Below are 23,848 nucleotides of genomic sequence, written 5' to 3'. Positions count from 1 at the left end.
TAAATGTAGCACATATATAAATAACACATGTACTGGAATGCCCTGAATGACACAATGTAATGGAAAGGTAAAAGTCTGCACTGAGGAAACATTTTGTTGGAGTACACAAGTGTATGTCCCTGTGAAGTGAGATTAATTTATCGAATATCGACACTTATACAATGATCATATCATCATATCACACACACAACAGCTTTCTGATCAATGGAATTTCAGTTGATATTATTCTTTCAACATTACCAAAGATATGCAGGTTCGTCCAAAGTAAACACTGCAGAAACCAGAGGTCCCTGTTCACCCTGAGTAGAACAAACATACAATGGACCTTCCCACTTGTCTCTGTGTGTGTGTGTGTTTGTATAAATAACACATGCACTGACTAGTTGCTGGACTTAGGCACCTGCTGAAAACACTGGAAGAGGCATCAAAATGATTTCCAAAATTATTTTCTCTGTTCTTTTTTACGTGGCACTGTCAGGTAAGACTGTCACATGATCATTAGAACAGGAACAAATCTAAGAAGACTTTTAACTGAAAGTTCACAGATATTTATTCACAAGTAAAATAAGTCCAGTATAAATACTGTTTATATTTAAACTGCTGTGTCAAAGTTGTGATCAACCCTTCTGATATATTATTGGAAAATAATAATAATAATAATAATAATAATAATAATAATAATAATAATAATTGCTGTAAATCTGACAACTGTTAATTGTAAAACCTAATAGTGAGCAAAAACATCAACAACACTTACTTGTTCATTATTTTTCTTTTTCTTTTCATTAGTAACTGTAGACCTACTGTGTATTTTACAACTACCTTTAAAATGACATTTATTTTCACTGCAATTGTTATATACTGTATAGTGTATGAAGCAGTCTATTACAGATTTTCTATACATTCTATAGTATGTTGAGTAAATACTACAATGTTTATAGGTCTATACAATGTCAGTATAAAACAATCCTTCTGAATATAGCAATGTGTTATAAATTAGTTTAGTATATACAATTAATTATAATTGTTTTCAGTGAAATGTTCAAAAGATAATTCCCCAGTTCTTGTGTGGGAATTTTTGTTAAACTTTGAATGGTCTGTAAAGAAAGTGTTACCTGTGTGGATATGTGATCATAACAGATAACAAGATTATTCCAGCCAACTCTCTGACAAATGATACCTGACTATCAAAGTATGACTTGCAGTTTTTTTTCCAGCCATTATTAATGTAGTCTTATTGTGTCTTTAGGAGCGGGAACATTAAGTTTTATTGGCAAGAGTCACAAAGGAGACAATCCTCTGCTCAATTATGTGGTGAATAACTCTTTAAGGGCGCATCCAGTGCTGGCCAAACTGCAGCTGGTACATGCAGTCACAAGAATATACTTCAATCACAAATCCAAACAAAATCACTGTAATCTAGAGATAAAGTAGTAAAGTGCATGCATGCTTAGGCCTGTTGAAAACTACAGATACTAGATGGGAGTAAAATCTAGTATATAAATATAAATGAACAAAAAATGAACAAAAATCACGTGTGCTCTGCATCTTTATCTATAATGCTCACTTAATACTTTAATTTTTATATATAATCTCTATTTCTAATTCGTAGAGAACAATGGAAGATTCCTGGAACAGTATGATGGTGTCTCCAGAACAAGCTCAGTTCATGGCTAATTTAATAAAACTGATTAAAGGCAACAAAACTATTGAAGTAGGTAAGAATGCAAGTTCTGTTAAGACTTCAGTACATTTCAGTGAAGAACAGATGCATGTCTCTGAAAAAATGGCTCTGGTTACTTGTCTCAGGCATGTATACAGGATACAACACCTTGAGTATGGCTTTGGCTATTCCTGAGGACGGCCGAGTGGTGGCCTGTGAAATCAACGATGATTATGTGCAAATAGCTAAACCATACTTTAAAGAGGTTGGTGAACACGAGTAACATACAGTACATTTACTAAAAATGTTTTAAATATGGTTTAATGTGGGGCGTAGCAGCTTAGTGGTTACAGTGTTGGACTACTGATTGGAAGGTCTTGAGCTCAAATCCCAGGTCCACCAAGCTGCCACTGATGGACTCTGGAACCAGACCCTCACACGCTCAGTTGTATAAAATTGAGATAAAAATGCAAGCATGTCTGGAAAAGGGTCTCTGCCAAATGTTATAAATTTAAATAGTTGGTTCAAAATTGGCATTAAAATCTTTGAAGATCTTTCAGGATCTGTAACAAATGGCTAGTAGACTAGTCAGGTTTAAAAAGAAAAAAACCTTGTTTCTTTTTTGTATATGTTATTGCTGACTTATTGCTCTATTTAAGAGAACTGCAAGGTAGCTAGCTACAAAGAATGATTTCCTCCAATTCCCTGGACGATGGGCAGAATGTAGCCTAATTCCCTGGAAAGTGAAGAGATGCAGAAATGTCTATCAGAGATGTGAGAATGCTGACTGATGTAGTTGGCAGTGTCAGCTTTAGTGTCAGTGTTGACACAGCTTGCAAAGTCAAGCGTTACAGTACTTTTGCTTTATCTGTGTTTTTGCATCTGAAGGGCAGAAGGGCAGCTTTTGGCCCACACCACCATGATATTCTCTCTTTTTGTATTTAGGCTGGAGTAGAAAAGAAAATTGACATCCAGCATCAAATTGCACTCAAAACCTTGGGTAATGTCAAGAGATTTTAGCTTTATTCCTTCAGGCTAAGTTATAAATGCCTGCAACTTGTCATAGTTTTGTCCTCTTTACAGATGAACTCCTTGAGGCTGGTGAAGCCGAAACATATGACTTTGTATTCATTGATGCGGACAAGAAAAACTATGATAATTACTATGAGAAATCCCTCCAGCTCATTCGTAAAGGTGGCATAATAGCTATCGACAATGTAAGTATGACATAGGACAATAACTGCAAGTATGTGGAAAATTTCAATATAACAACATATTCGACAAGGATAACCATGTCCTCACTGAGACAGCACACATACTGATCTGACATCCCTGCACTCTTCAGGTCCTTTGGGGAGGGAAAGTCATAAATCCAGACAAGGATGACGTCACCTCCCAGACCATTGACCAGCTGAATAAGAAACTCCACAAAGACCAGCGAGTGGATCTGAGCATGCTCACTGTGGGTGACGGTCTAACCCTGGCTATCAAATTATAATCGAATCCTTTGCTAAAGTAAAGAAACAAACAAACAAACAAACAAACAAATAATTTTTTTTTTTGTCCTGTGATATCGTATAATTGTTATTGATAATTAATTGTAACTTCATCATGTATTATGTGATTTCTTCAAGACATAGACATCATTCACCAACTCAATAATCGCCTTTACTTCCAAAAATGTTGAATAAACAATTCCTGTTTATGTTTATTTCCAGATTTCTTTAAACACAATCTAAGTGAATTTTATTTCATTAAAATTATATTTAATCTGTCTGAGTATCGTTGTGTCATTTCCATCGAAGCTATAATGTTTCTCTGCTGTCCTATTTACCCTGTGTTACTTGCAATTTATCGTGTGTTTGTTTTTTTGTTTTTTTTTTATAAGATTTGTGTTGTGTTAAACAGGGAAATGTTTTTGTTGAAGTAAGTTTAATACCAATCCGTAGCCGCTAGATGGCGCCGTCGGTCCGTTTACTGTACTTGTTCTGCGTGGCTTAAGAGAATAAATTTTTTAAGTAATATAAGAAAGATTGCAAAAGTTCAAGTTCAAGTTCATCTTTATTTGTATAGCACATTTACAAACAGCCACATGGCTGACCAAAGTGCTTCACAGTGCGTTTGACATACACACACATACACTTAAGAATACACACATGCACAAAGTAGTTCAAGAAACTAAAATAAGAATTCTTAAAAAAAAATATATGTATATATGTAAATATATATAAAAATCAATAAATAATAAATAAAATAACCAGTGTAAAAGAAGGTGAGATAAATAAAACCATAAACCGGATATATACAGACATAAAAATTTTGCAAAAAATGAACAAAATAGGTTTGAGTAGATACTTCGCTAGAAAATAATATTTCATATTAATATTATAATATACAATATAATAATATTGTGTCCAGGATTTACAGGAATTTCTGGGCTGTGAATGGTTTTATATTTTTGCTGGATGCCGGATTTATTGGTCAAACCCAGATCACAGCTCCAGAGTTTAGTTTCGTTTAACTCGATTCTCAGGAATAGAAAGTGAAACTTAAGTCAAATCCCTGGCTCTATGTTAATAACTATTCACGAGACATTGTAAGAGAAGCCTTCAAACATCCTGCTGTGCAGAGCATCAAACAGTGAGTGGTTTTATGTTTTACAACTATTTGGTTTTTATACTTTATTTGTTCAATACCAACACACAACAATGTCAAGTTGTTTTTTTGTAATAAGTTTTGTGTAAGTTGTTTTTTCTGTAGAATGAAAGTTATGAAAAAAACTAAACCAGCTTTATGCACTTAAAAGAATGAAATAATTTCAGATTTTTTAGTTTTTCTAACACTTGAACACTGCTGAAAGAACACGGTGTAGTATTGTGTTTATTCGCTTTACAGAAACATGTCTGAGGAGGAACTTCAGAAACTGGAGTGCCACTTTACTTGGGACTTACAGAAGGAGGATGCTGATCTTAATTACCTGGAGATCAAATTCACTGAGAGTCTTTCAATCCTAACTGATCATGGAAGGAAATTCAGACAGAGGGAGTTAAATTTTTGTGCTTATATTTATCACTTGCAGGGCTTCGATGACAAGGCTCGGGAATGTTTAGAAAAAGCAAAGGAAGTGCGGAATGATAATTCCTACAATATTGTCACATATGGAAATTTGGCCTGGTTGCACCATCACATGGCTGATGATACCATGGCCAACGTGTATTTGGAGAAATTGGCACAAATCTCTGGAGCATTTCCTGCTCCAGAAAAAGAGTTGCTCCATGAGGTCCTGAGTGAAAAAGCATGGTCTTTTCTCAGTTTCAACAAAAAGCATTATATCAAGGCAAAAGAGATCTTTCATGAGGCTCTACAGAAAGAACCAGAAGACAAAGAGTGGAACACTGGCTATGCCTTTGCTCTGTTTCACCTTGAGGGCTTGGAGATCAGAGAGGACAGGCGTGTACCTTTTGAAGAGTCGCCTGCGGTGAAACAGCTAAAGAGAGCCCTAAAGCTGGATCCAGACAATGCCATGATCCATGTCTTCATGGGTCTCAAGTGCTACAAGAACAAGAGAAATGCAGAGGCATGGGAACACATGAAGCACGCAATAGACATGGCTCCATATGACCTGAGTGTTGTCCTGAGTGTTGCTAAATTCATGAAGAAGGAACAATGCTATGACATGGCTCTTGGTGTGCTGAAGAAAATGTTGGAGAAAGCACCAGACTCCTCACGTTTGCATCATGAAATTGCCAATAATTATCGCTGGAAAGCCATGCAGATGGGAGACACGCATAACCCAGTGCTCCTAAGCCATTGTATACACCATTTAGAAGAGGGAGCCCGTTTAAATCCACATTTTGTCTACCCACAGATTGAGTTAGCACTCAGGTATTCTGAAGTTGGTAACTATGCTAAAGCAAAACAAAAGTTTCAAGAGTTGTTTGCACGCCCAAACCTGCAGCCAGCAGATCTCCAGGCTTGGCATCGCATATATGGAGACTTTAATATGTATCGTCTGGGCTCAGAGGCAACGGCAGTTAAGCATTACAAAGAGGGCATGGCACTGCAAAAAGTATCCACTGAATGGAGGATCTGCAAAAACAGGCTCCAAAAAGTCATTTCCAATACTAGAAAGGATGTGTACCAGATTCGAGAGTTCATGAATTCTTTAAGAGAAAATTCTCTGCATAATGAAAAATAGATTTTCTTTGTCCAGAAGACGAGATGTAACTTTTTATTAAATCACATCGAAATTTCAGTAATCATTCATTCATTCATTCATTCATTCATCTTCTACCGCTTATCCGAACTACCTCGGGTCACGGGGAGCCTGTGCCTATCTCAGGCGTCATCGGGCATCAAGGCAGGATACACACTGGACGGAGTGCCAACCCATCGCAGGGCACACACACACACACACACTCATTCACTCACTCACGCAATCACACACTAGGGACAATTTTCCAGAGATGCCAATCAACCTACCATGCATGTCTTTGGACCGGGGGAGGAAACCGGAGTACCCGGAGGAAACCCCCGAGGCACGGGGAGAACATGCAAACTCCACACACACAAGGTGGAGGCGGGAATCGAACCCCGACCCTGGAGGTGTGAGGCGAACGTGCTAAACACTAAGCCACCGTGCCCCCCATTTCAGTAATCATGATTGATTATATATTCCTACAAGTTCACTGATTAACATATGATCATGAAGTTGAATCTAATCTAATATAATATAATCATAGCAAACTCCATCCAGGGTGTATCCTGCCTTGATGCCCGATGACGCCTGAGATAGGCACAGGCTCCCCGTGACCCGAGGTAGTTCGGATAAGCAGTAGAAGATGAATGAATAATCATAGCAAGATTTTCTTACTTACTATTATCAAGAGATGGATAGCAAATTGAAAACCAGGGCTCTGTTATTTTGTGAAGGGATTTTGCTGTAATGTTTTGTTCCGTTAGACAAACGTGTCATTACAGTACAATTCAGTACAATCAGGAAAAGTTACTCTGACTGACTGCTTTTACTCTCTGATGAAACATTTCCTTCAAACACCAAAATCCCCAGGACTCACTGAATGGATCCATGAGTATAATCAACCCATCTGAACATCTACTGTGTACATGATTTTAGACTGACACTCTCCTCCACGGTCATTAAGACACCTTCACTGGAATGGCGTTCATCTCTACAATACAGCACTATTTGTAGAATCTGGGCCAAGGTGTGCTGAAGCTGTTCTAGCAATAAACATATGTTGGTTATGTTGTTTCATCCTAAATATGTGCATATAGTATATTGGTATTCTCTTACATATTGCACAAGAATATGTAGATCTAAAGATCTTTCTCATAGATCATAAATCTAAACTTTATGATCTGTTACTAAATAATGCACCACCAGAAGAGCTATTTTATAATTGAATCTCATGTCATCCAAACTCCAATAATCCCAATTTTACAGGTACTTAGATCTTTTCTTCTTGCCTTCAAGACCAGAAACTACGGTCAGTTTGGCTTCAATGTATTTTTATACATGCCACAGGGCACAGGAGGTTGTGGAAGCACCTGTGTTCCATTTAACAGTCGTTCCATTTAGTTTTTCCCTTTAAGCATATACAGTATATATATATATATATAAACAGGATTTAGTTTGGGTTTTAGATAATAAACTCTAATCTCATCTAATCCTTTACACAGCAAGGAAGAAGGTTTACTATCTATCTTATCTATATGCTTCAGATAACTTGCTGTTACATGGTGTGTGTGTGTGTGTGTGTGTGTGAATGCCATTCAATTTCTTTCTCTTTGTTCAGCATCACCGAAACTACAAATAGAGCAGGATTTTGATCAATAAAATGTGTATATTATAGATTAAAACAGAGGTTTCCAGGTTTCAGTGTCTGTGTTTTTACTACACCTTAACTAAACTGCTATCTCATTATTAGGCCTTTCATGAGCGTGACTGAAAGTGCTGGAAAATAATAAACAGTGAGTCTCTATGGCTACACATGCTCCATTGGTTTTCGTCTGATATTGAAGACAAACTACATTAATACTCTCTCTGAAAAGACAGCAACACAATTTTACCAAGCAGTGAACTAACATGAGCTAAAGTGATGGGATTTCTGTGAGGATTTTTAAACCATTCGAAACTAATATTCAAATGATGTATTATAGATCTATTATATATTGTGTAATTCATATTAACAAACAATATTCAATAGTCAATATTAAACAGCAGAAGAACAATATAAATGTAAAAGTCAATTACAGAGTAACTTCAAGGCTCCAGACTACTGTTCCTAATAGCCAGAGATACCGGAAAACTAAAGAATGGTGCTAGTGCTACTGTAACTACAGCCTACCTGTCAGGCCCCCGGATACGGTGGGAAGGAGACAGACCCGTAGGCAGGTATAGCTTCAAATGAAAGGGGTTTAATACAGTAGGGAAACAAACAGACATCCACACGACACGGGGAACTAACGGAAATTACACTAATGAATCCGCGCTGCCATTGGCAACGCGGCTCACATATATACATACACAGTGTCAATCACAGGATGGGAAACAGGTGAGGAGACAGGGAGGAGCGGACGAAGGCGGGGCAGACACGTGACAATAATAAAAACATTCGCACGTGTCTAAAGGTCCGCGCTGATCCCTGACACTACCTTAGTTTTTAAAATAGTCTCGTTGTCCTCTTCATTATTTGATGGGCCTTACTGAAGCCAGATAAAGATATTAAAATGAGTCATATTTAGAACCCAAGATTAATCTTTGTATCACATGTTATGCGAATAGTAAAATAATATACCTTACTATACCCTAAGTGTTTAATGATGAAACTTTGAAACTCATCATTCAAATCCATACAGTCTCCAACAAAAACACAATAAACACATGCTGCCAAGGCTAGAGAAACTGAATGGTAGGGCAAGATCAGAGGCTTTCTGAATTGACAAGCAATATAACTGGCAGGCAAGTGGAAATATGCCTTTGTCCTGATTCACGGAATGTTGGTGACGCCCATCAGGTTTCTTTTGTTTTTTGTTTTTTTTAACAGAACCTGAAGTGCCACTGAATATTTCTGCTCTGAGCATATATTTTTATATGGCTGACAGCTGCCAGAACATCAGTATGATTATTACAAAACAACCTAATGGATCCTATGACTCATGGATTTTACGTTAAGTCAAAAAGGAAAACGAGGAAGTACAGAAATTTGGAGAAAAAAATGTCAATGTGTTTATATCTCAGTACAATGCTTTAGTCTCTGATTAAAAAGTACTGAACTGTCTCATTGCCTGTGACTAGGGTGGAACCATCAAGGGTGTGTCTTTGGTATGTGCCTTTAAACTGGGAAAATAAGGGCAGTGAGGTGTATACTTAAATCTAAAGCTGGGGGGGGGGATTGGTATTTCGATCTCCGTGTGAAGAAGATTTATAACATGGGATGTTCTTCATTGATTTCTGCTGTTGTAAGCACTAGGTCAATGTATATTCAGAGATCATTCAAGGCATTGTTCTAGACAGCATGCTATAGTTTTACTTAACAGGACAAAGATTTGCACTTACACACTATTCAGTATGTGGTTTGCTACTGAAACTATAATCTTATATTATAGATTATACGTATTATAGAAGTGGTATAAAAGTAAAAAGCTTGTCTTTACCTTTTTGAAGAGAATTGTGCAGAGAATTGAGCAACTGTGTGCAGAAAGCAGTATCACAAACAGCACATAACCAACACTACAAACAAGTCATTTACTGTTAGCTAGCTAGCTAGCTAATATTTGTTCTGACTGAAGGCAAAGGGGTTGCTCTGGTGTAATCTCACAGCACGTTGCTCAGCACTGGACACCTGGGTGAATTTAGAGGTTTTCTACAAGCTTTCTACATGCATTTTTAGGCTAGTGGCTTTTAGGGTGCTAACACACTATCTTTAGGTAGCTGTGTAAAATACTGTGTAAAAAACAATACTGTAACATCTCCAAAGGATCAAAGTCACTAACAGACACAGATGCAATATATTCAGTATATACCACTTGTGATATGACTGTGTTTAAAGAAAAATAATAAAAAACTCACCAAACACACCAAATTTATTCACCATCTGGCTGTAGATATCTTTTTGGATAAAACAACTTTACAGCTGGATAACGACACAAACTCCGAATTAGAGACCAGTTTAAATATCTTAACCATTCAGCAATAAAACAGAGAACACATAACTCGTGAACCCATTTTCCTCTTATTGTTTATACTGGAGTCTCATTTACTCTGTCTCTATTTCTCTCTCCTCACTTGTCACACACAGTGTAGTTAGACCTTTTATATATATATATATATATATATATATATATATATATATATATATATATATATATATATATATATATATATATATATATGAGGTGAGCTGCATGGTGTATGATGTATGCATACAATTTGCTGACCAGTTACGACCAACACAAATGAATATTCCAGGATTGTTGCTGTGACTTACTGCAGTTCAGGAATATCACATTATACATCACTTTTTTTATTCCACATGCTGTAGCTTGAAAGCAATAGTGGCTTTGATTATTATCAACAAACCTGATCATATAGGGGTAAAGTTGATTTGCTGACTGAGGTTAAAGCAAGCATCAGCAGTAGGGAACATATCAAATGCTTCAGGGCGATGAGTTCTGACAACTTAAATATACATTGTAGAGACATATATTTTGGGAGGGGGTTTGTAGTCAGATAAAAGTAATTAGATCGTATTTTCTTAGAGCATGGCCATTTTGTTGGAAAGGTAAAAACCTAAACATTTTTAGTCATAAGTGACAAATTGCCACTAGGCCTTTTTTTAATTAAGTGTGTGTGTGTGTGTGTGTGTGTGTGTGTGTGTGTAGTGGGGGGGGTTATGACGTCAGACTGTGTGCGCGTCCCCGGCGCAGCTGAGCTGCTCGTTCTGTGCGTTACTGACACCTCTAATCTGCAAACTTATCACATCCCGCAGAATATAAAACCCCGACCAACTCTGCAAAGCGAAAATACGTGCTGCTCTCAGCATGGAGCGTCTGCTAAAAGAACCAGGCTGGAGACGGGAAGAGGAGCGCTATCAGCCATCTCCATCCTCACAGCGCTATCAGCTATCTCCATCCTCACAGCGCATCAGGACCCCTGCGCTCAGCAGAGCCAGCAGTAGCGGTGGTGCAGCTCCGAAAACAGGCCAAAGCGCGCAACACTTTTCTGCTGAAATGCCATTAAGGACGACGAACGAGAAAGAATTACTTCGCGGCCTAAACGACCGATTCGCGGGCTTCATCGAGAAGGTGCATCGTCTAGAAAGCCAAAACAGAGCTCTGGAAAGGGAAATAGAGGACATTCGACTCAAAGCAAAGTCGTCCACGTCTCTGGCCAAGCAGTACGAGCCGGAGATACAGAACCTGAGGAAGCAGGTGTGTGAAATAGCGACGCAGAAGCATCAGTTGGAGCTGGAGCAGAAGCGTGTGGAGGATGAGTGTAAAGCGCTGATGGACAAATGCGAGCAGGAGGCGCGCAGTAGAGCTGAAGCCATGGAGAGCGTTTCTGCGCTAAAGAAATACATCGACAATGCGTATTTAGCCAAGCAGGAGATGGACATGAAGGCAAACGCTCTTGTAGACGAGATCGAGTTTCTGAAGAAAGACCACGAGGCTGAAGTGACCGATATTTTGACACAAATAAAGGAGACGCGGGTTTCTGCAGAAGTGAGCAGCTTCGGTAAAGGGGAGCTCACCGCCGCGCTCAGAGACATCAGGACGCAGCTGGAAGGTTGCGCTCTCTGTCCCGACATCTACTCAGAACAGCGCTTCAGCAATCAGCTGGTCAAACTCACCAAAGCTGCCGAGACCGACAGAGATGCTCTGATAGCCACCAGAGCTGAAATCAGCCAATTTAAAACGCAGCTACAGACCAAGAGTGTGGAGCTTGATTCAGTTAGAGGGATGAGAGAAGCTCTGGAGAGGCAGCTGTATGACCTCGAGCAACGTCACAACGCTGAAATCCATCACTACCAAGTGAGTTTTCTGTCACACGTAGGATGGCACTGTAAAATGTTTTTAAAACAAATCATACTGCAGAATCTGTATCACGTAGATTATAGGCCCAGTCTTATTTCTGGCATGTTACACCGTGTGCATTAAATAGGCAGAATAGATGCACTTCAGAAGCATGGGTATGGTTAATCCTGACTTAAATTAAAAATGTTAAATGAACACTAAGAAAAAAAAACATTCTTGTGATGTCTGTTTACAGGACACCATTAGAGAGCTGGAGCAGGAGCTGAAAAACACCAAATATGATATGAGTAGCCATGTGCAAGAGTATCACGATCTGCTTAATGTGAAAATGGCCTTGGATACTGAAATCTATTCATACAGGTGAAAGTCATAATATTATCATGGTTTTGGCTATCGTAAAAAACACAATTTGTCTGCGTTATTGACACAGCTGCATAAAATCATGTTGTATTTATGTCCCACCAACAGGAAATTGCTGGAGGGTGAGGAGTCAAGATACTTCACTCTTTCTGATGCACAGATTCCCGTGCCTTATGTTTACAGGCAGTCACCCATCTATACTCTACCTAGGGTGGGGGGAATGACCCGGAAAGTAGAGCCACAGTACAAGTTTGTCGAGGAGATCATTACAGAGACAACCAGGGAAGACATCGAGATATCAGACACAGGGTCTGATGATGCTGAAGAACCAAAGGAGAGTGATCACTTGTGTAGCAAAAAAGAGAGTGAAGATGTAGCAGGAGGAAGTGAAGCACACATAAAGGAAAAGAAGACTCAAGAACCAGATGCAGAGGAAAATATAGCCATCTCCAAAACAGAACAACTGGACACTAAAGAAAAAACGACAGAAAATAAAGAGCAGTCAATTAAAAAGTCACCAGATGTTTCTACAGGTCTTAAGGAAGGTGACATGAACACTGAAGTAGCACAAAACAACTTAACTGCAACAGAAGAAACTGGAGAGGAAGATAAGGATAACAATTACAACAAAGATGATGACACAATCTCCAAAACCAAGGAAACAGCTTTAGACACAAAAACAGAAAAAACACATATAAATGCTGATAGGGATGTAGAAAAGGTAGCTCTCAACACTGAAGAAGAGAAACAAGACATAGCAAAAGAAATAGACCAAGCCAGTATTAAAGATCCACAGCCAACAGAGCAAGCAGCTACACAGAAGGCTATCACCAAGCCAGACAAAAGTACCGTGGAAGAGATTTCTCCAAAATCCGAAAATGAAAAGGCAAAAAAGGAGACACAACATGTAGCTAAGCCTGAAGGTTCCTCTCCTGGAAAAACAATGGAGAAAGACAAAGAAACTAGTGAGGAGAAATGTGTGGAGGTGGACGCAACTACTGCTGACCCACAGCCAGTATCTCAAAAAGCTGAGGCAGGACAAGAGGCACGTCCTAAAAGCGAAGCAGATTCAAAGCAGGGTGTAGAAACAGCACAAGCTGATGTACTTACTATTACAAAAGCACAGGATAATACAGCAGTGGTCGTGCAAAAAGAGCCGGCAGAGAAAGTAAAGACAGAGGCACCACTAAAAAGTGAAGTAAAAGAAATCAAATCTGAGGAGGGGGAAAAAATAGACAGCAAACCAGAGGCTGGTAAAGAAACTGTGAAATCAGAAAAGGGAGACAGTGCTCAGTCTACAAAGGTACAAGAAACACAGGAGGATGTCTCCAAAACTGCTGCCAATCACACAGAAGTTGAAACATCTGAAAGAAAGGAAATTCAAGCAAAGGACATGATGGACAGTGGAAAAACAGAGGGAAGTATTGAATCAAAGAAAACAGAGGTTGATGAAAAGCAAATGACAGAGCAGCAGAAAGTTGCAGGAACAGAGAAAAAATCTGAGGAGCAGTCTCCTCAGAAAAATGCTGTGGACATAAACACAGAGCAAAGTCTTAAAACAGAGGAAACAGTAACAGTAAAATCTCCTGAAATACAGGAAGAAATCATTCAGAAGGACAAAGAACTAAAATCGATTAATAAGGAAATAAAAAATGAGCAAATAATAGAGAAGCCAGTTACTAAGGATCATGAACTGGACACCTCTGAGGATATCAAAGAGATGGATATAATCAAGCCTAAGGTGCAAGAGATAGACAGTAAGACTTCAAATGATGTGCAGCCTGAACAAATTGTTTCTAAGACCGCAACAGAAAAAGAGCAAAGTAAAGACCAGACAAAGACAGACAAAGATGTGCAGGAAATTAAGGACACACAGCCTGAGAAATCAGACAAGACTGAGAACAGTGAGGCAAAGCAGGACAGTACCAAGATGGACACGACAAAAATGAAAGCTCCTACAGCACTTAATGATCCCAACAAACCTGAGGCTCCAGAGCAAGTTTACACTGAGAAAGGACAGGACAACAGCATGGAAGCAGATCCGCAAAAGGAGAGCGACGTGCCAGCAGTAACTGAGAATGGAGTAAATATATGAATAGATTTTCCAGACACCTTCGCAGGCAGGATTAATATATTAGAATTGCAAGTGTAAAAATAAATAGCGGTTTAGATCAATAATGCAATTGATGCTTTAAAGGCTTTAAAACTGCATGAACAGCTAGATAACTGCATGAAACATATAACTGCAGTGTTAACCTACATGCAAATGAAGCTGAGGTATGCATGTGTGCTGATGTCTAGGTTAAATCTAGGCCGCTGAATTAAAAATATACAATAAAATAGAACATATTTGATTAAACGTACATGAACGTATTTTGCTACATCTCAACAGCTTGATAGATGAATGTGTATATTTAACAGAATGCTATATATTGGCAGAATAAATATTATTTCAGCATATTGATTTGTTTTTGGTGTTTTTTTACTGTTATGTGAAAGTGTAATTATTTATAGAGGCATCTGGAAATTTGAAGATATTAATTATTATTGTGAAGAATCCTATACCTATATCCTAAGCATTTGAGTTACAAAGCCAGGTCCATGAGGTGTATATTAAGATAAACGTATTGCTTTGGTCCTTATTTTGCAATGTAATTTGACAACACAAACTTTTTTGTTTAAAAGAACAAGACATAGACTTTATCCATGTGTAGTTATGTTAATATTGTCAAACAGTAGTTTCCTCACCAGCTTCTTTTTTTTCTTGTCATATTAACACGATACTGTAAAGCTGTCAGTTGAGACTCCTTCCAAATAAAAAAAGATAGATAGATACATTATTTATCCCAGAGGAAATTCAAGAGGAAAACCTCAGCAGAACATGAACGCTTTAGAAAATCCATCATACAATCTCTGTGAATTAGCTGTTATTATAGAAAAGCATCTGAAAGCGTGCACAAACGTCTGATCATAAATGTTTTACAGAAACCTAATCAACTCAAATTAGAGGAAAGAAATTTATGGTGCTGGAATAAAACACTAGACAATTTAGAGAAATGATTGAGAGACCTGATGTGGTCCATGTTCACTCTAACCAGGACCAACCAGCAAGTACCTGCAGAATCCCTCTATTAAACATACACTGGCCCACAGGCCACAGTTAAAAAGTAAATGTCAACTAAACAAATTATTCAGAGCGATAATTTATTTTTAAAGTTTAAATTAAGGATCAGGACACCATGTTGTCCAAGGGTTGTTTGGATGGCTAATGATGCCAATTTCTTGAAACTTCTTCTCCGGGTTTATCTGCAATGTACCTGTAGGTTTGAAAAATCAAAGAACTCCTAGGACTCTATACAAAGTGTAACTTGTGTTAATAGAGCTCACTAATAGTAGTTCACTCATTAAAAAAACTCACTTAAGAAGAAGAAGAAAAAAAAAAAAAGCTCAAGCAATTAAATGGGGTTCAAAGACTTTATTGAAAATTGTACACATACATGAGGACCTCAAAGATTTGGTGAAAGCACATTCTCAGCAAGTCAGGTTCATAATGGCAACACTGAAAGCTTTAGGTACTGAACTCAAAACACATCCATTTTGGCATTATCTTAAGGTTAACCTAGTCATCTTTGCAGAAATAATGGGGGAGAAGCAGAAAAATGCCAGCCATGTTCTCCCAAACAGGTCCAACTGCTTTCATTCATCCATTTAAGCCACCCAAAAACTGCTTAGTTTAAGGGCAGGTTTCAAGTACAACTTTGTCAAATCCTGATGGCTGACAGAGATGGTATTATGGAGCATCTTCTAGTATGTTTGGAAAGAAAAAGCTAGAAACAGGATTTAAATAGTGTAATTATAAAGTAGGTAATGGTTGCACACTAAGTTCAGATGACTAAGGAATATCGGGTAACAGAAACAGGTGCAATATCATCACATTCCCCCCGTGTACCTCCAGTGATTTACAGAAGAGGAGGCTTTGACAGCCAATGCTGAGACTGGGATGCAATAAACTGCCAAAGGAGTGAGAGATTCAATTTTGCAGCTGAACCAAAAGTGACTGTGTTTAAGAGAATTACTAAACAAAACCAGACACCACAGGGGGGAAAAGTATGAACACCACTGCAACGGCTACTAAAAATGGCTGTATTTGTTGGAGTCTTTGAACACATCCCTTCCCATCCAGAATTCCCCTGCTGGTTAAGATTTAAGGCCAGATTCCTCTGATATTCCCTTGTCCCTGATGTGAGCAAGTGCAGGACTTTAGGCCTCCAGCTCCAGCCCCAAACCCAGCTTATGGCCACCTGCATTGATGCTCTTTCCATCAACCAGGGCAGACAGGGTCAGCTTCACACCTGCACAACAACATTACAGCACGATTACAACGAGGTCTCAGGTTTGCTTTAACCAAAATACTAAGTATTTTTCACAGAATGTGGAAGTCAAGTTGCTTTCTTTATTATAAAGTCAGTGTTTAAAAGCAGAGTATGCAACACCTCTTTAATACTGTTTTAGTCCATGTATGTTTGAGTGGACATTATTTAAATAATATAATGTGGTAAAATATAGAGGCTAAAATACACAAGTAATGACTTTTCACTAGTCACAGATATTTAGTTGATAGAAAGAACACCACCATACCTGGTCTCAGAGTCTGTGTGTATCCAACACCAACAAGGCTGGTATTGTTCACTTTGGCCTGCAAGGAAGGTGATATTTAAAACCCAGAAATTTAAGAAAACTTAATTTATAATGTCAAAGCATTTAACCTTAAAATTGCGTTTTTAGTTAAGGGAAAAATGTGTTGAAATGCTGCAGTGCATTACACATGGCAGAATAGAAAGATGTGATCAAATTAATCACCTGCGATGCTTGAGAATATTCACAGAATAAAGAAAACATGCACTCACACTAATGGAGGCATCCTTGTCCAGCTGGTACTTTGCAGCAATACCAAAGCGTGTGCTGTTGCTGCCTGCAGTCCAGGCCAGGTTCACTGCTGTCTCCATCTTATCACTCACTTTCTGATAGATGGAGCCACCAAACTCTGCACCATCATTACTATAATGATGAATAATCATCATTACTCCAATGATTATTCTCTAAGAAACAGTACTGAAATCTCCTCCAGAAAAAAAAAATAGACAGTGAAGTTATATACATCTGTACTTACACATTGGTGTGCAGCTGGAAGTCACCGGTCTTGTAGCCTACAGCAAAGTTGTTCTGGGTCATCTTAGACTTGGCTGTGTCGAAGGACATCTGGTAGCCAGCAAGCCATCCTTCATAACCAACCACAGCAGCAGCATGGATAGTGGGTCCAGCAAAGTCAAAGTCAACGTCGCAGCCCAAGTTGACATATTCGCGTTTGTAGGCCGTCTTGACTTTTCCACTCTTCTTGCTATTAACAACGTCAATGTTAGATGTTAGATTAACATTTTGATAGAGTTTAACTTCACTAATTATTAATAATTATAAATAGTAATAAAACAAAACTAACAGAATGTAAATACTCTAAGTGCATTGGGGAGGGAATCATGACAGCTCTGGATCATCACACCAGTATGTGTAGTATCAGAAAAACCGTTAATCTACAAACCACGCCTGTTGTACAACGACTGTAGTAAACTCACTAACCCTCAGTGCATACAACTGCATATAGCTCAGCAAGAACTAAAAATAACATTTAAACAAATATGTGGTGATGCTAGCGGAGAGAATAATAGATCTCTCTCAACCTGCACTATAAATCAAGCGTTCTATTTGCTTACGGTCAGCATAAATACTGCTAGGTTAGCAGGCCAATGTTAAAAGTGATCAAACCATGAGAAAAATGCTGCATTTGTGCCTCATTAAATATTACTTCCACATTGTTGTACAATGTAATATGCCACCATTAAGCTTACAACAACTAATCAACAAAAATGTATTAGTTATTATTACTGAAGCTAATATCAATAAAATGTAAGTTAAAAAGCACTCAGGCTTTCACATTGAAGAAACTATTTGATAAAAATGGGAGAAAATGCATATATTTAAGGTATATTTAATGACAGACAGTAATAATGTGTTTGTGTGTGTGTCACTGGATAGAGAAGCAGCTTGAATCTTTAAAGTTTCAAGAATTGCTGTTAAAGCGTTTTATTAACATCGAGTATCCTCTGCCACAGGCATGTGCAAATATCACCCCCCACACACAGAGTCTAATTAAAGGTGCATTAGGTACGATTAGTCCTTTTTATGTCTCCAAATGTCCGTCTCCATCAGTTACGTGTTTAGCTTTTGACAGATTCCTGCCTATGTACATGAAGCTATATAGGCCTGTTTTGCGTCAATAAAACAAATGAGAGGAGATCAAACACAAAGAAGCGTTTCAGATTGAGGATCAGTTTACCAAATGGGTTTTCTAAGGAACATTCAACTTTTGCTAATACACTTGAGGAAACATGGGTGTGGGCACGGTGCCGAATCATATTAATGCCTTTGCCTAGTAATGCCTAGTGTGGCAAGGATAGAAGGGGGGACAAGAGCCGGAAAGAGTGTGTGAATGTGTGTGTAATACAGAAACGCTGAAATGGGAACAAGGAAAAATAAAACCACGCTAAGTTCTCAATCCTACCTCCAGTTTCCTCTTTCCCATACTTTCTGAAATCATTGTATGACTGTGTGTTTAAATCGTGTTCCAGGTTATCTATATAAGTAAGGACCCAAATGAAATCAGCTATTGTACCTTTAAACAGTGCAGTATAGAATCCACTGGGTCACTGGTGAAAACGAATGTGGCTCATAGTGTTGTTAACAAGCCCATTAACGTATGATATGAGGCTCAACAGCCAACATGTTGCATTCCTTTCTTTCATCTGATTATGGCAGCAGAATAGATAAAAGACAAAAGTCTGTTTTTGAGAACTGCACATTAATCAGTCAGTAGAATGATACCAATCATGGCTAAAGATATATTTTTTTTAAAAATACATACATATAAGTATTATTATATCTAATCAGTCTTGTCATCAACATTGGCACCCCTAGCTTCCTGCCACAGAGACTGTAATGACAGTGTTAGGGCCGTACAGACCAGTTACTCAACTCAAACTAAGATAACTACGCCATTAGCTACGGTCTGTGATCTAGGTTTCCACCATGTTTTTACTAAAACAAGACAACATCGGACTTGCTCATCATGGAATCAGGTTACAACTAACCTCATGCTCTGCAGCAGTCACAGATGTTTCTATATAAGACACACACCTGCCTTTAACATATCTCATGTTGCCCCTGGCACTTACATGGAGCTCAAGTTTACATTTCCATCAGAAAACCACAATTTCATAAATCAGTCACAACATATTAAAATATTTACCCTGTGTTTGGTGAGAAGGTTGTATCAAAAGTCAGCTTAAGCCCTTTTGCAATCTAAAAAGACAGACAGATTAACATTAAGTGCAATGAACCTCAGAAATCAATTACAAAGCTTCCTTGATTCTGTCTCTGCAGTCTGACCTGGTCTTCAATGGTGATCTCTGTTCCTAGAGTGTTGTCCGTGTTCCACTTCTCTGTAAAGGTCAAGCCATACTCAGGCCTCTTGTATTTAGTTTCCAGACTGCCCACCACTTTGCTGGTGTCAGTGTTGGAGGAACCTGAAGTCTTGAACTCCTGTAGAAGGAAGACAACATTTTACATCACAGGATCAAATTCCACATCAACTGAAGAAGAGCACAAGTGTTCAATAGAATGGTTAAATAAAAGACAGGATCCCTGCAATAAAACACTAGTTATACTTAAACAAAGCAGTTCAATGGAAAATATCATTTTAACAAGTATATTAAGTTTCATTTGTTTTAAATATCTAATCAAAATGTCACAAATTAATGCATACACAAGACAAAACTATAACATGACCATTAAAACTGAAACATTGATCCATCGTGCACTTACCACTCCACTGGTTGATTTTGTCTTGACATCAAGTTTCACCAGACCAAAGCCTGTCAGCAAATAAAGCAAATTACAGTAAGGAATCAAACACACACACACACAAGAAAATTACAATTGATTTAGCTTTTCAGTTAGCCAGTCACATTACCATATCCCTTGTTAAAGATGTCCTTGGCAGATTTTCCAAGATCAGCGTATGATGGGGGGACTGCCATTGTCTGTGAAGAGAAAAAAGAAAAAAAAAAGAGTAGAAAGATACCATGGTCAAATACATACACACGTGTGTGTGTATAAAGTTCAATCCATACAATACTAACACATCCCAACTACTAATTGGCACAAGTGCAAAGACCTTATGTGAACGTCATACAAACAAATGTCCAAAGAAGCTTATCTCTGGTTTGCCATATTTCCTCTTAAAGGTAGCATATTAGCTTTGCTGCACACCCATGGGGAAGATAATAAGACATGACAGCAGGCCACACCTTTATGAGTCCTTCATGAGGAAGAGAACATTCTCATGCCAGACTGTCTGTCTCTATGGTCTATACATGAAGCAGTATTCAGACCTGACAAAAACTCTTATGTGATCAGGTATATATTTTAGTCTCAAGGGCTGCCTGACCCGTCCTGTCCGACCCGTCCTGTCCTTGCTCCTCATGGTAAACATGCCATAGAAATGTCCAGACTTTCAGATGAAACATTTCCAACAGCTTCTTGTGTAGAATTAAACCACTGAGAAACAACATGTTGTATTTGACAGATGTTTGTCCAATCATTTAGAGGAAGCGTTCTTGGAACAGGATGTTCCTTGGAGTTTAATGCTCCACTTATTAAACGACAGATTAACCAGATTACTTTACAGCACAAATATAAGGAAAATGACATTAAATATCAAAGCAAGAATACTGAGGAGATACTGAAGGTTAAAAGTGGAAGCCATCTTGGCCAGGGATTGGCTGCTCACGCTGACATGGTGCAGATTCCCACCTCCAGATCATGAGCTTTCACTGGTTAATCAAACACTGATCTGATTCCGCCAACAAGTACTCACATGTACACACACGGCTTACAGTAGTCCATACACGAAAATCACGGTTTTTGTATTGTAAAAGTGAAGCTCATCCAATGAGCTTCCGCTAACATCGTGTCAGCATTCAGTAGCAAGGCTGCTAGCTTGCTGCTAAAAGCTATTATTATCCGGCTAGTTAGAAAGCCGCATAACTGGATCTCATGCATGGCGGACTTTCAGCTCCTCACCAACACTGTTAGCTAAATAAAACAAACAGGTGACTAAACATCCCCGAGCACAAGCTTCCTGTGTGTGTGTGTGTCGGGATTCTCGACCCAACGCTACTCCACCTTCAACTGGGTGGATTCAGTCATTTTTATTAACGTTAGCAAGCAACACGCCTGTCATTGACCAGCCTACATCCATGAGCTGCTCCCATCACGCCGATATAAATCATCACACAAGCCTTAATCACACTACATAAACATTCAGACTGACTAACGCGTCTTAATTTCACTCAAACATTTAAGTTTGGCTCCGTAGTTAAATTTCCGAAACAGTAAAAATACCACAATGTGTCATTTAGACAGAGCTAAACAAGCTATCCTGCTAACTAGCACGAGCATGCTAACAGTGTGTAAAAGAGGTTTATACAAGTTACAAAAGCATAGATGTACAAGTACATGGCATTTATTGGATCTTACTTCGCTCATGCAACTTACCTACTAATAGATGGATCTGTAGATTAACTTAAAGAAGTTTAATTAACTTAACCCCAGCGCTAAACAGCCGCGGTGAACCGAAAGGATTGGAGGGCGAACTGAAGGAGACTGAAGCACTTTACTCTACCCGATATGCCTCGCCTGCCCTATTGGTATTGCGCATGCTTACCGATGTAACGCATGCGTAATACAAACCATGCGGACGCGCATATGGCTGAATTCCAAACGGCCTCATAATAGTGCACTACTGTACATAAAGCGACAAACCATTATTTCATCGCCTATATAGTGCACTTAAGTAGGGTATAAAGAGCTGTTTGACTAAACTGAGGTTTCCATACCTTTCACCCTTCAGGGACCTATTCAGCCATCTATGTGCCTGCTAGTAAATAAAATAAAAGATAAAGGTAGTGATATTCATTCCTCAATATTATTCTCATTTGTTTACATTGATTTACAAATTCAAATATCTATTAAAAAATCTATTGTTTTTAGCAATGTGAATTAAAAATAATCTATATATAATAACCAATATAATAACCTATATATATATATATATATATATATATATATATATATATATATATATATATATATATATATATACATATATATTATAAACACCAAATCTAGACCTAGTTTAATAGAAAGCATTACTTTAATATGACTTACAGCAGCAGTGAAGTGCCCCATAAGTATCATTATAATGAGCAACACTCTATATCTTAAAATAACAATATGTAAGTGACATTAATTGACAAACTTAGAGGGACATTGGATTTTTTTTTTTTTTTAACAAGCAGCAAAATTTCATCATTGGCTTCAAAATTCTGCCTTCTTCATGCCTGTCCTGTAGAGGACAATACAACTGAGTCACTTCCTGTAAGGTTTAACACTCTATAGCCAGGGAATGGGATTGCTATTGCTATACAGTATGTGTTTGGGGGTGTGTTAGAGTTTGAAGTATGTTTGGCTTACCATCTTGTTGAAAGCCGTGTCTGTGACCAAGTCTGAATCTCTAGGCACATGGTTTTGGTCTGAAATATCCTAGCACATTGCAGAATTCATGATGGCATAAGGTTTCACAAAACTCCTGGCCCACCAGACAAAAAACAACCCCCAAGCATCAATTATCCACCTCCATAATTTACAAATACCAAGTGCTTGTTGTATGCTATCCATTTTTTATTGTCAACAAATATGTGTGTGGTACATAACTAAAAGGATTTTGGTCTCATCTTAAAGCTACATACAATACCAACTGAAGCTGTAATCACAATGCACCTTTGTTATTTTGTGATATAGATCAGGAAGGGTTTCTATTTTAAAAAAGAAAAGAAAAGAAAAAAGAGAAGTGCTTTTAGATGATTTTGAAACTTGATTACTACAAGAATAAACTAAATTGTGCAATTCTAATGCTGTTTTGTTATGGGTCCTGGCAAATGTCCAACTGTTTCAGACAGCTTCTTTTACTGTAATTTAGTGACTGATTAAGGAAACTACATGTGTGTAATACATCATATATATATAAAATATATATTGTGTAAAAGGTGGATAAGTTGTTGGACTTTGGTATAACACTGTTCAGCTAAATTAGCTCTCAGACTAGACTTATTTAGGAGGTATGAATAAAACATGTATAAAACATGATTATTTTCTGGTATAAAGATAATATATACCTAGTAAGGTGTTAGGTGCCTAGCATGCCTAAATACACTGACTTTAACTGAGCTGATTTGTCATCTTTAGTTGCCACTTACCAGCTATACACCTCAGAAAAATCAACGAAAAAAAGATTATGTAAAGAGCTATTTATTTTATTTCAATTGTTTATTCTAAAACATCTGTTTGTAAAAAAATTATTATAAAAATGACATGTATATGAACAATATACACACAAACGAGGCATAAACAATACATACATAAACACAGACATAAAAAAGTACATGCTTCTTTTTTTTTATGGAAAGAGTGATTCAACATAACGCAAGACTTCCTTTTTAAACAAAGAACAGTTTTTCTGAAAATTTATATTTATGGATATGGATCATTAGTCACACTATGGTTATATTACTGCTGCTGCTGAAAATATAACTACAC

The 23,848-nt window shown here is 37.9% G+C and overlaps 4 protein-coding genes across 4 annotated transcripts; 3 read left to right on the top strand and 1 right to left on the bottom strand.

Annotated features, from left to right (window-relative positions):
- The first annotated feature begins 353 nt into the window (after positions 1–353).
- Positions 354–3,437, top strand: comtd1 (catechol-O-methyltransferase domain containing 1). The gene is made up of 7 exons (XM_060871365.1): positions 354–478; positions 1,250–1,362; positions 1,613–1,718; positions 1,810–1,928; positions 2,609–2,663; positions 2,747–2,880; positions 3,009–3,437. The coding sequence occupies exons 1-7, from the start codon at positions 430–432 to the stop codon at positions 3,159–3,161; spliced, it is 729 nt and encodes a 242-aa protein (XP_060727348.1). The 5' UTR covers positions 354–429; the 3' UTR covers positions 3,162–3,437.
- Positions 3,438–4,181: 744 nt separating this feature from the next.
- ifit8 (interferon-induced protein with tetratricopeptide repeats 8) lies at positions 4,182–7,556 on the top strand. The gene is made up of 2 exons (XM_060872353.1): positions 4,182–4,303; positions 4,559–7,556. Exon 2 carries the CDS (start codon positions 4,563–4,565, stop codon positions 5,859–5,861), a length of 1,299 nt encoding a protein of 432 aa, XP_060728336.1. The 5' UTR covers positions 4,182–4,303; positions 4,559–4,562; the 3' UTR covers positions 5,862–7,556.
- A 3,027-nt stretch (positions 7,557–10,583) lies between these two features.
- On the top strand, positions 10,584–14,267 carry LOC132847241 (neurofilament medium polypeptide). Its single transcript, XM_060872352.1, has 3 exons — positions 10,584–11,716; positions 11,955–12,079; positions 12,188–14,267. The coding sequence occupies exons 1-3, from the start codon at positions 10,727–10,729 to the stop codon at positions 14,172–14,174; spliced, it is 3,102 nt and encodes a 1,033-aa protein (XP_060728335.1). The 5' UTR covers positions 10,584–10,726; the 3' UTR covers positions 14,175–14,267.
- Positions 14,268–15,539: 1,272 nt separating this feature from the next.
- On the bottom strand, positions 15,540–21,908 carry vdac2 (voltage-dependent anion channel 2). The gene is made up of 9 exons (XM_060872351.1): positions 21,749–21,908; positions 20,163–20,232; positions 20,015–20,064; positions 19,580–19,732; positions 19,440–19,492; positions 17,250–17,477; positions 16,987–17,137; positions 16,718–16,775; positions 15,540–16,431 (listed from the first exon to the last, which is right to left on the bottom strand). The coding sequence occupies exons 2-9, from the start codon at positions 20,227–20,229 to the stop codon at positions 16,340–16,342; spliced, it is 852 nt and encodes a 283-aa protein (XP_060728334.1). The 5' UTR covers positions 20,230–20,232; positions 21,749–21,908; the 3' UTR covers positions 15,540–16,339.
- Between the last annotated feature and the right edge of the window lie 1,940 nt (positions 21,909–23,848).

The sequence above is a fragment of the Tachysurus vachellii genome, chromosome 6 (assembly GCF_030014155.1).
Source record: "Tachysurus vachellii isolate PV-2020 chromosome 6, HZAU_Pvac_v1, whole genome shotgun sequence".
Taxonomy (NCBI): Eukaryota; Metazoa; Chordata; class Actinopteri; order Siluriformes; family Bagridae; genus Tachysurus; species Tachysurus vachellii.
This window is presented reverse-complemented; position numbering and strand designations above follow the sequence as displayed.

Bases quoted from the DNA above. Each gene is read 5' to 3' on its own strand.
- comtd1 (XM_060871365.1), top strand. From the start codon at position 430: ATGATTTCCAAAATTATTTTCTCTGTTCTTTTTTACGTGGCACTGTCA. The intron at 1,719-1,809 runs GTAAGAATGCAA...TACTTGTCTCAG, and splicing joins CAACAAAACTATTGAAGTAG to GCATGTATACAGGATACAAC. The intron at 2,881-3,008 runs GTAAGTATGACA...TGCACTCTTCAG, and splicing joins GCATAATAGCTATCGACAAT to GTCCTTTGGGGAGGGAAAGT.
- LOC132847241 (XM_060872352.1), top strand. From the start codon at position 10,727: ATGGAGCGTCTGCTAAAAGAACCAGGCTGGAGACGGGAAGAGGAGCGC. The intron at 11,717-11,954 runs GTGAGTTTTCTG...GTCTGTTTACAG, and splicing joins CTGAAATCCATCACTACCAA to GACACCATTAGAGAGCTGGA. The intron at 12,080-12,187 runs GTGAAAGTCATA...TCCCACCAACAG, and splicing joins ACTGAAATCTATTCATACAG to GAAATTGCTGGAGGGTGAGG.
- vdac2 (XM_060872351.1), bottom strand. From the start codon at position 20,229: ATGGCAGTCCCCCCATCATACGCTGATCTTGGAAAATCTGCCAAGGAC. The intron at 19,733-20,014 runs GTAAGTGCACGA...TTCCTTCTACAG, and splicing joins CAAAATCAACCAGTGGAGTG to GAGTTCAAGACTTCAGGTTC. The intron at 16,776-16,986 runs GTGAGTGCATGT...CCTTCCTTGCAG, and splicing joins ACAAGGATGCCTCCATTAGT to GCCAAAGTGAACAATACCAG.
- ifit8 (XM_060872353.1), top strand. From the start codon at position 4,563: ATGTCTGAGGAGGAACTTCAGAAACTGGAGTGCCACTTTACTTGGGAC.